This window comes from Hemitrygon akajei, chromosome 9, assembly GCF_048418815.1.
Source record: "Hemitrygon akajei chromosome 9, sHemAka1.3, whole genome shotgun sequence".
Lineage (NCBI taxonomy): Eukaryota > Metazoa > Chordata > Chondrichthyes > Myliobatiformes > Dasyatidae > Hemitrygon > Hemitrygon akajei.
Window position 1 is genome coordinate 21,576,336 of NC_133132.1, and position 12,204 is coordinate 21,588,539.

Consider the following 12,204-nt stretch of genomic DNA (forward strand, 5'->3'; position numbering starts at 1 on the left):
AAGGAATAATTACAAGAAAAAATAGTCTGTACATGCTCAAAGAACAGGTGCTGGAGCGAGAACTTCCGGGTTTTCCCGATCCGCAGTTGGTTGAATCCACGCATGCGGAACCCGCGGATAAGGAGGGCCGACTGTACATAGCTTCAAAGAACAGTAACTCTTCACTTAACTATGCTATCCCCATCATTATTATGTTCTGTGTTTTCACTTCCCTACTCTGCATCAAAGTTCTACCGTCCACCTGCCACCATCAGATTAGTCAGTGAATCACAATTAAACTGTAGTTTAGTCCAATGATATTCTTCAAGTATAAATTCACATCTTTCTACTTGTCTCAGTAAGCCCACATTCTTTAAGCACTGCACACTGTGCTCAGTAGAACCATGACCTTGATAGATTCTGGTGTCGTATTGCATGACTGGAAAATTACTCTGCTATTTAAGAAGGGTGGGAGGCAGCAGAAAGGAAACTATAGACCTGTTAGCCTGACATCAGTGTTGGAAAGTTGTTGGAATTGAAAGTTAGGGATGACATTACTAGGAGGCACATGACAAGATAGGCCAAAGCATGGTTTCCTGAAAGGAAAATCCTACCTGACTAATCTACTGCAACTTTTTGAGGAAATTGCAAGCAGGGTAGACAAAGGAGATGCAGAAGGCATGGTGTACTTGGATTTTCAGAAGGCCTTTGACAAGGTGCCGTTCAGGAGGCTGCTTAGCAAGATAAGAGCCCATGGAATTACAGGGAAGTTACTAGCATTGGTGGAACATTGGCTGGTTGGCAGAAAACAGAGAGTGGGAATAAAGGGATCCTATTCTGGCAGGCTGCCGGTTACCAGTGGAGTTCCACATGGGTTGGTGTTGGGACTGCTGTTTTTTACGATGTATGTCAATGATTTTGACTATGGGATTAACGGATTTCTGGCTAAATTTGCCGATGATACAAAGAAGCGGGTAGTGTTAAGGAAACAGAGAGCCTGCAGAGAGACTTAGATAGTTTAGGGGAATGGGCAAATGAAATACAATGTTGGAAAGTGTATGGTCATGCACTTTGGTGGAAGAAATATTTGATGGGTAGACTAACATTTATATGGAGAGAGAATTCAAAACACAGATGCAAAGGGACTTGTGAGAGTCCTTGTGAAGGATACCCTAAAGGTTAACTTCTAGGTTGAGTTCATGGTGAAGAAGGTGAATGCAATGTTGGCTTTAATTCCAAAGGTATAGAATGTAAGAGCAGGGATGTGATGTTGAGGCTCTATGTGGCTATCGTGAGACCACACTTGGAGTATTGTGTGCAGTTTTGGGCTCCTTAGTTTAGAAAGGATATACTGACGTTGGAGAGGGTTCAAAGAAGATTCACGAGAATGATTCCAGGAATGAAAGAGTTACTGTATGAGGAACATTTGGCAGTTCTTGGGCTGTATTCCCTGGAGTTCAGGAGAATGAGAGGGGATCTCATAGGAACATTCTGAATGTAAAAAGGCCTGAACAAATGAGATATGGCAATGTTATTTCCCATGGTAGGGGAGTCTAGGACAAGACTTCAGGATTGAAGGACGTCCATTTAGAACTGAGATACGGACAAATTACTTTAGTCAGAGGGTAGTGAATCTGTGGAATTTGTTGTCACAAGTGGCTGTGGAGGACAAATCATTGGGTGTATTTAAGGCAGAGATAGATAGGTTCTAGATTAGCCGGGGCATCAGAGGGTATAGGGAGAAGGCAGGGGAGTGGGAATGACTGGAAGAATTGGATCAGCCATGATAGGATGGCAAAGCAGAGTCAATGGGCCGAATGGCCTACTTCTGCTGATATATCTTACAGTCTTATGGACTTTATATCCTCAGGTTCCATTGTTCTGCCCAGCACTAAATTATTGCCCAAATCTTGCTACTTATGTTTGTGGACAGCTTCATTCGCTGAGAGATTGTGAGTAAGTTTGAACAGTTGTGTAATCATCAACAAACTTCTCCTATCATTTTGCATTTCCCCCTCCCCCCACTACTTTCAAATCTCTTACTATCTTTCCTTTTGGTTAGTCCTGATGAAGGGTCTCGGCCCGAAACGTCGACAGCACTTCTCCCTATAGATGCTGCCTGGCCTGCTGTGTTCCACCAGCATTTTGTGTGTGTTGTTGTTTGAATTTCCAGCATCTGCAGATTTCCTCATGTTTGATCAACAAACTTTATTACTTTTGACCTTGTGATCCCAGATCCTGTGAATTCAGAGTCAAGATGACAATAATTTTGGTGAATCAATAATTTTGGGGTATCTGATTAACCGTGACACTGACAGCCAACTTGTTTATAACATGAAACACCTTTATATTTCTGCAAAATGAAAAAGTTTAAGAAAATACAGTATTGTAGCGGTGTGCTGCATGCAGCGCTGAAATAACGACACGTAGTTGATGAGCTGCAGTTGCAAAAGAGATTTATTCAAACTTCGCGGCCTCGCTTTAAAGCCTTCCTGATCCCGCCCTCCCCTGGTGGGAATGCTGTAGGGGGCGGGTATTCACAGACCCGTCCCGCGCGCAGGCTTTTCCCCTTGCTGGTGAAGCCCTTTTTGGGACTGGCCTCAATGCCGGTGCGCGCCAATTTGTGAGCCGGTTCGAGTGCGCTGGGAAGTGGGTCGCCACAGTATAACACTAAAGTTGAATTAAATAAATAATTGTTTAGAATGAAATTGCATGATCTCCATAGTGAGGAATTGGGGATATTAAAAAAATAGCAGGTGGGACTGCCTGCTATGCTGAAAAACTTTAAAAAATCAGTTTTTTGTTAAAAGTCTGCATTTGAAAAATTAGAAACATAGAAAACCTACAGCACAATACAGGCCCTTTGGCCCACAATGCTGTGCCGACCACGTACTTACTTCAGAAATTACCCAGGGTTTCCCATAGCCCTCTGTTTTTTTTTAAGCTCAATGTACCTGTACAGGAGCCTCTTAAAATACCCTGTTGTACCTTAATTCAGTGCAAACATTTCTCTGCCATTCTGGATTGAAAATTAGATTACTAAAATATGTATGGTAACAACTTAATTGCCATAAATCAATCCAGAATGCTAGCTGGTTATTAACATTGCTGCCTGCTGGCTTGTCACTTTACCTCGGTACATGTGATAATGATAATTCTAATTTCATGAGGTTTTCACCAAATGAGACCGAATGATGGTAGAAGCAGATAGATTGGGGACATTTAAAGAACTTTGATACGTAAGCAACTTGTGTTTGTGATTTGCTGCTCCACTGCGGTGTCTTCTCCGTATGCCTATGCTGAAGAAGTTTAAATCTTCTCTGCCATGGAAGTCCATTTAGACCCTCTCTCACTCTTTCCACTCTGTGATCTCTGCTGCTCTTTGATTCCTCCACCATCTTATTCTGGCTTCTACCCTCTTCCTTTCTAGTTCTGATGAAGGTCATGGACTGATTATTCATTTCCATACATGCTCATGACCTGCTGAGTTTCTCCAGCATTTTGTGTGTATTGCTCTGGATTTCCAGCATCTGCACAATGTCTTGTGTTTTTAAGACCATGCATCCTCCCAAACCAGTCTGTGTGGATCCTCTCCACCCTCTTAGTTTCTCCTAATATCCTAACCTTCTAAATAAGCTGAATAAACATAAAATATTGGTGGAGGAGGCAGAAACGATAGAGTCTTTTAAGAGACTCCTGGATAGGTACATGGAGTTCAGAAAAATAGAGGGCTATGGGAAACCCTGGGTAATTTTTAAAGTAGGTACATGTTCGGCACAGCATTGTGGGCCGAAGAGCCTGTATTGTGCTGTAGGTTTTCTATGTTTCTATCAAATCAGAAGCAATTCTGAACTTTATTTGTAATATTTAAGCTGAATGCTTTTGGTACATTTTAATATTTTTCAGAACAGTCAGTCTGGAAAGCCATCTGTTATCCAGATTTTCCTGAAAGCTGAGTGTCAACAACAACATTGACATGGCAGAGGACCGTAAGGGAAAACAGCAAAGTCAGAAAAAAGTGAGCCAGGTCTATCAGAGTTCAGCACATTCCCAGATTCTGCTGGATGGACTGGCTGCACTCCGGAGCAGTGCAAGTCTGTTTGATGTTACTCTCATCGTAGAGGGCAAGTCCATTCAAGCTCACCGCATACTTCTAGCAGCATCGTGTGACTATTTTAGGTACTACACCACTCTATTGTGTGTGAGTGTGGGTCTCTGTGTGTCTTCAGATTTTTGTCAGAATAGTTGTATGCCCATGTGTTTCAGTGGATGACGAATAATTTAATTTACTTAGCTAACTAATTGAATATTGCAGCATTAAAACATTTCCATTTATTTGTATGTTCTTCCTCTTCCTTGTGATATATCAAAGAGCAGACAACTGTTTGGGTCTACGTGTCTGAAAATATGTGGAAATCCTGATTTTTCTAAAATCTTCTGCCTTTCTTTGCCTTTCTAAATTGTTAATAATAATTCTCATAATTATTTTCCAGTAATCGATCCTCCACACAAGATGGGCTGATTGATTAATTAATTGGTCTAAACCTTTCTTCCTTTTAAACAGTGATTCACTGTGGTGGTCCTGAACTTGTAGCCAGGGATATTGGAAAAGGTACCACCAAAGCACCAAAGGCTCTGTTATTTCCTCACTTGCTTCTCTTAATAGCTTAGAAATGTTAGTTTATCTAGCTCAGGGGTCCCCAGTCTGGTTTCCATGGACTCTTTGTTTAATGGTATTGGTCCATGGTATAAAATAGGTTGGGAACCTCTGATCTAACTCAGCATTTTCAATGTATATTTATAATCAAAATAACCACAAAGCAAGAAACCCAGAAGAACCAATTTAACAAAAAAGACCAACACCTAATGCACAAAGAAAGAGGGAAAAAACAAAAATCATGCAAACAATAAAAGCAAGCAACAGCATTCCGAACCAAGTTGAGCCCATAGACACGAATCCTGGAGCAGCTAGAATAGGTCCAAAGCCTCATTTTAAGGCAGGGCAAATTGTCATGAAGCTCGCAGACAGAAAGTTCATAGCAGCCAGAGCAGTCTCATAGCCTCAGCGCCGTAGACAGGGGAGCGAAAATCGCAGAAGAGGGAATGGAATCAGCCAGCCCCTCACCTCTGGTCCCAACGTCTTGCCTTTCCAGTCTCATCCAAATACTGGGTCCTGTCCCTCATTGAATGTCCTGCTCTGGGCCTAGACCTCGCTGCCCAGCTGAGAGCTGTTCTTGACCTTTCCAAATTGGTTCAGCGCTGAGCCAGCATAGCTCCTGGTTTAGGTGGACAGGTACCGAACCTCCTCTGACTTGACTCCTCTCTGAGTCACTCGCTGCAATCCATCCCCAACTCCGACACCATCTCCATCTCAGAAATTGTCCTGAACATATTACACTCTGACTTTGTAACACACCAGAACAGCTCATCCCTTGAGTCAACTTCACCTTTGCCCACCTCTGAATTGTTTGCGGCGATAGTTTACCACAACGTACCTCAGAAAAAGTGTTATTAGTAATCTCTTAGTCAAATTTCTTGCCTTTTGATCTGCCAGGAAACTGTCGCCCGACCAGAGGCACCATCTTAAATCAGAAGTACCAAGTACCTAAATGAAATAGCAAGTTAGACTGGCAGGAAGAGCATTGGCTGAATGGGGCTTCGGCAATAACGGGTCGAGGTGAGATAGGTTACCTGTGAAGAATAGAAACGGGAAGTATGTCTGTGAGGCCGGTGTTCTGTAGTGGGTATCAGATGTGAGAAGTCCTGGAGACTCACAGCCTCGCGGAGGGCCACACCTGCGTCAGGTATGTCGAGCTGCAGTTCGTTAGGGACCACATTGGAGAACTGGAGCTGCAGCTTGATGACTTTCGTCTGGTCAGGGAAAGTGAGGAGGTGATAGAGAGGAGCCATAGGCAAGTAGTCACACCAGGGACTCGGGACACAGATAGCTAGGTAACAGTCAGGAGAGGGAAGGGCAAGGATCAGATACTGGAGAGTACCCCAATGGCTGTCACCCTTAACAATAAGTATTCCTGTTTGAGTACTATTGGGGAAGAGAGCCAACCTAGGGGACCCAACTGTGGCCGCGCCTTTGGCACAGAGTCTGGCTCTGTAGGGAAAGGGAAGAGGTCCTGAAACCAGACTACAGGGAGTTAGGAAGGAAGCTGAGAAGCAGGACCTCAAAGGTAGTAATCTTGGGATTATTGCTCTGTGCTACGTGACAGTAAGTATAGGAATAGAGTGAGGTGGAGGATAAATGTGTGACTGAGGGATTGGAGCAGGGGGCAGGGATTCGGATTTCTGGATCATTGGGGCCTCTTTTGGGGCAGGCATGACGTGTACAAAAAGGACGGGTTACACTTGAATCCGAGGGGTCCAATATCCTGGCAGGGAGGCTATTGGGGAGAGTTTAAACTAGAATTGCTGGGGGGTGGGAACCGAACTGAAGAGACGGAGGAACGGGCTGTTGGCTCCCAAATAGAGAAAGCTTGGGGGCAGTGTGAGGGGGGGACAGGCAGGCGACAGAGAAGGGATATGTTTGGACCGAGGGTTTGAGATGTGTATTTTAATACAAGAAGCATCATGAACAAAGTGGATGAGCTTGGAGCGTGGATCAGTACTTGGAGCTATGATGTTGTGGCCATTACAGAGACTTGGATGGCTCAGGGACAGGGATGGTTACTTAGAATGCCAGGCTTTAGATGTTTCAGAAAGGACAGGGAGGGAGGCAAAAGAGGTGGGGGCGTGGCACTGCTGATCAAGATAGTGTCACAGCTGCAGAAAAGGAGGAAGTCACGGAGGAATTGTCTACAGAGTCTCTGTGGGTGGAAGTTAGAAACGGGAAGGGGTCAATAACAGATTCTGAAAAGGTGTAATAATATCAGGGTTGTTGTGTTGGGAGATTTTAATTTCCCAAACATTGTTTGGCATCTTCCTAGAGTGAGGGGTTTGAATGGGATGGAGTTTGTTAGGTGTGTTCAGGAAGGTTTCTTGACACAATATGTAGATAAGACTACAAGGGGAGAGGCTGTACTTGATCTGGTATTGGGAAATGAACCTGGTCTGGTATCAGGTCTCTCAGTGGGAGAGCATTTTGGAGATAGTGATCACAATTCTATCTCCTTTACCATAGCACTGGAGAGGATAGGAACAGAAAAGGTAGGAAAGCGTTTAATTGGAGGAAGGGAAAATTTGACGCTATCAAGCAAGAAATTGGAAGCATAAATTGGAAACAGATGTTCTCAGAGAAATGTATGGCAGAAATGTGGCAAATGTTCAGGGGATATTTGCGTGGAGTTCTGCATAGGTACGTTCCAATGAGACAGGGAAAGGATGGTAGGGTACAGGAACAATGGTGTACAAAGGCTGTTGTAAATCTGGTCAAGAACAAAAGGAAAGCTTACAAAAGGTTCAAAAAACTAGGTAATGATAGAGATCTAGCAGATTATAAGGCTAGCTGGAAGGAGTTTAAGAATGAAATTAGGAGGGCCAGAAGGGGCCATGAGAAGGCCTTGGCGAGCAGGATTAAGGAAAACCCCAAGGCATTCTACAAGTATGTGAAGAGCAGGAGGATAAGACGTGAAAGAATAGGACCAATCAAATGTGACAGTGGAAAAGTCTGTATGGAACCAGAGGAGATAGCAGAGGTACTGAATGAGTACTTTGCTACAGAAAAGGATCTTGGCAATTGCAGGGATGACTTAGAGCAGATTGAAAAGCTTGAGCATGTATATATTAAGAAAGAGGATGTGCTGGAGCTTTTGGAAAGCATCAAGTTGAATAAATCTCCGGGACCAGATAAGATGTACCCCAGGCTACTGTGGGAGGCGGTGGAGGAGATTGCTGAGCCTCTGGCAATGATCTTTGCATCATTAATGGGGACAGGAGAGGTTCCGTAGGATTGGAGGATTGCAGATGTCGTTCCCTTATTCAAGAAAGGGAGTAGAGATAGCCCAGGAAATTAAGGACCAGTGAGACTTACTTCAGTGGTTGGTAAGTTGATGGAGAAGATCCTGAGAGGCAGGATTTATGAACATTTGGTGAGGCATAATATGATTAGGAATAGTCAGAATGGCTTCGTCAAAAGCAGGTCATGCCTTATGAGCCTGATTGAATTTTTTGAGGATGACATTGATGAAGGTAGAGCAGTAGATGTATATGGATTTCATCAAGGCATTTGATAAGGTACCCCATGCAAGGTTTATTGAGAAAGTAAGGAGGCATGGGATCCAAGGCAACCTTGCTTTGTGAATCCAGAACTGGCTTGCCTGCAGAAGGCAAAGAATGGTTGTAGATGATCATATTCTGCATGGAAGTTGGTCACCAATGGTGTTCCTCAAAGATCTGTTCTGGGTCTCCTTCTCTTCATGACTTTTATAAATGACCTGGATGAGGAAGTGGAGGGATGGGTTGGTAAATTTGCTGATGACACAATGGTTGGGTGTGTTGTGGATAGTGTGGTGGGCTATCAGAGGTTACAGTGGGACATCAATAGGATGCAAAACTGGGCTGAGAAGTGGCAGCTGGAGTTCAACCCAGATAATTGTGAGGATATTTATTTTGATAGGTCAAATATGATGGCAGAATATAGTATTAATGGTAAGACTCTTGGCAGTGTGGATAATCGGAGATCTTGGGGTCCGAGTCCATAGGACACTCAGAGCTGCTGTGCATGTTGACTCTGTGGTTAAGAAGGCATACAGTGCATTTGTCTTCATTAACTGTGGAATTGAATTTAGGAGCCGAGAGGTAATGTTGCATCTATCTAGAACCCTGATCAGACCTCACTTGGAGTACTGTGCTCCAGTTTTTTAAAATTGGTACAGAGGAGATGTCAGGGTAAGTTTTTTTATGTAGAGGATGGTGAGTGCGTGGAATGGGCTGGTGGCAACGGTGGTGGCGGCAGACACAGTAGGGTTTTTTAAGAGACTCTTAAGTAGGTACATGGAGCTTAGAAAAATAGAGGGCTATGGGTAACCCTTGGTAATTTCTAAAGTAAGTACATGTTTGGCACAGCATTGTGGGCTGTAGGTTTTCTATGTTTCCATGAAATGTTACTGGAGAGATATTTATCCTTCACAGTATTTTACACTTTTTATCTTTCTCATACTCCTCTTGTAATTTCTATGCTAAGGTGCTATTTCACAATTCCCAATGGTAGCTACTTACTGAAGTAAAGGAAACCCATTCAGTTTGGGAACAGTATGCCTTCAGTTTGTGTAGCTATCTCACCCCATCACTGCAATTTCCCTCACATTTTGAGTCCTGTGCACTGTCTAGAAAAACGCAATAGCGATTCACCACTAAGTTACACAACAGAAAATTACAGCCAGCTTTTTGCCAACTGACAATTCCTAGAAAGCTTTAAAAAAAAACGTGGAATATACTAATAAAGGAAATAAGTAGAACATAGAGGACTACAGCCCTGTACAGGCCCTTCAGTTCACGATATTGTGCCAACCTTTTAACCTACTCTAAGATTAATCTAACATTTTTATCGTACATAGCCTGCCATCTTTCTATCATCCATGTGTCTAAGATTTTCTTAAATGTCCCTAATTTATCTGCCTTCACCACTACCCCTGGCAGGGTGTTCCATGCATTCACCACTCAGTGTAAAAAAAAAGCAGAGCTCTGATACCCACTCTATACTTCTTTCAATCAGTTAAAATTATGCTTCCTTGTATTCCTCCATGGGAGAAAGTCTCTGGCTCTGCACTTGATGCTTCTTAACATCCTGTACATTTTTGTCAAGTTGTCTCTTATCCTCCTTCGCTCCAAAGAGAAAAGCCCAGCTTGCTCAACCTATCTTGATAAGACCTGTTCTCTAATCCAGACAACATCCTAGTAAATCTCCTCTGTATTCTTGCTAAAGCTTCCACATCCTTCCTATAATGAGGTGACCAGAACTGAACAGAATAGTCCCAAATGTGGTCTAACCAGGGTTTTATAGAACTGCAACATTACCGCACAGCTTTTGAACTTAAAGATGGTGAATATAATTCTGATCAAGCAGTCTGCCATATAACATCAATCTTCTTGAATTTTGTTGGAGCTGTTCTCATCCAGGCATGTATTTTATCAACTTCCGGCTACTTTAGTAGATGGCGAACCCTTTAGAGGACTTTCGTCACAGGATATTCAGCCTCCAACCTGTTCTTGTTTCCAGACTATTTATGTGACTTCAGTGAGTTTATAGTTAATAATAGTGGGGCATTTGAAGGGAAATGTGTTTAAGGTTCTTGGCTGAAAATAATCATTGCCTGTCACTTTATGACTCAAGTGTTGCTTGAAACTTCTGCCCTATGCCTAAATGATGTACTTGCTTCATTATCTGAGGAGTTGTGAATAAACTGTCTAAACGTAAACACTCTCCCACTCCTTGGACCTTTGAGGGAAGAAGGTCATTGAATGTCCTTGGGATAATTGCCCCTTCCCCCCAACAACCATAACTATTTTTCTTTGTTCTTCCAGAATTCCCATTAACTTTAATAGAACCCTTTGATGCCACTTTTTGTATTACTTACAGATTTAGGTTATGTTTTATTATTGGCAACATCTTTCATCGTATAGCTTACGTTGAAACTATTTGTCCTGCAAGTTGGTCTATTTTCTACATAGTCAGGGAGATGTCACTGTGTGCTTGCTCAGAAATAGCTTGGGTAAAAGTGTTGCAAATGCTAGACCACAAAGCTTCAGAACTGTAATTTGGCCCACAATTTTTACTGTATTTTGTTTACTCTGTTGTTTTGTGATGTGGCATAGAGTGAATCAAAATTGGCTGAAGAATGACATGAAGGTAGGGACCCAGGTGCTTACAATTTAAGGTGATTGCAAATTATTCAGCCTTATTTATTGCTCAGTTGGACTCCAAATGTTATTTTTAATGGAGATGCCGCCCTAATATCAGCCATTTTGTTATTCATGACCAGATGTGATCAAGGCTAATGAGTTTTGTTCCAATTCGTTGGTTGTGGAGTTGCTTAATTGTGTTCATAGTATACTGCTTCTACTGTGGCATAAATGTAGTTCCATCTTGTAGCCATGGTAGTTTGAGTCTTCCTTTTGAGCTGTGGGTTTTGAGTTCTCTCGACACCGAATCAAGGTTAATCGTGAAAGTAATCAGGGTGGGGGATAGACAGACTATGAGATTCAAGGTTAAGATAGACTCTATTTCTGCAGTTGTAGAAGGCATAGATGGTCAAAATGAGCTCCTGGATCTTTTTAGATTCACAACAGTTCTCATGTCTTATGACCCTACTGAAAGTATCCTTAATATGAAGACTTTTTAAAGATTTTATGGTCACTCCTATCAAAATATGTAGACCAGTGAGTAAATTGATGAGGGCTAGGTCAGGAATGTATTTCCTACATGTTAGTTTAACCCTTGTTATGCTGATAGTTCTTTAAATCCTGCTTCCACTGATTCATTAATTAGATCATATATGTCAAACTCAAGGCCCGCGGGCCAAATCCGGCCCGCGCTGGAATTATCTTTGGCCCGCGAGATAATATCTAATTGCTATTAAAGCTGGCCCCAGTAATCGAAGCGCCTATGGAGTATGATATGGCTAATGCTGAGTTTATTCAGGTACCAGGTTTTCAGGGGTTTTAGTGTTTATTCGGCAGTTTTCTTCATAAGAAACGGAATTTGTAAAGTGAAACACTTTGTAGTTATAGCAGAGACTGAGACACATGAGAGCAGGCTGAAAAAACGGAGGCAACGAAAGCTGCGTTCGCCTTGCGTCCGACTGATCCGGCCCGCATGAAGCTGCATTTTGCTCAATCCGGCCTGTGACCTAAAATGAGTTTGACACCCCTGAATTAGATCCTCAGATCAAGCCTATAGTGATACTGTGACTAAGTTACTCTGAGGTGCAGCATTTTGAAAATGAAGTTCTGGATGTTGTGACTGATGTTTGTTTGTGCTGTAGTTAATGTCTTTTGTGCTATGTTTGAGGATTAGAAACCAGTGCTTTCTAACCTAACAGAGATTGTGGATGCTCTTATGGCTGGTTTTGATATTATGACTGCTGTTCTTTTTGGGTGAATGGGTAGTGATGCACAGGAATGCTGAATTATAATGTTTCTTCCTTGGAATGTCTAATCCTGCTTAACCTTTTAGACTATCAACTCAAAACTGCTGTGGACCAGGGCAGAGTGATATATTATTATAATCAGTGTCACTTAAGTTATATGTGAGACTCTTGTACTATGGATTTTTTT

General features: G+C 42.5%; 1 protein-coding gene across 8 annotated transcripts in view; it reads left to right on the forward strand.

Annotated features, from left to right (window-relative positions):
* Positions 1–12,204, forward strand: part of klhl22 (kelch-like family member 22) — a 121,051-nt gene that overhangs the window by 21,687 nt on the left and 87,160 nt on the right. For 7 of the 8 annotated variants that reach the window (XM_073055599.1, XM_073055596.1, XM_073055600.1 and 4 more), the window contains one exon: positions 3,886–4,158. The exons of the other annotated variant lie outside the window; for it this stretch is intronic. In XM_073055599.1, the coding sequence (XP_072911700.1) occupies positions 3,956–4,158 (203 nt within the window). In that variant the 5' untranslated portion in view covers positions 3,886–3,955. The remainder of the gene's footprint in view (positions 1–3,885; positions 4,159–12,204) is intronic. 8 annotated transcript variants of the gene reach the window in all.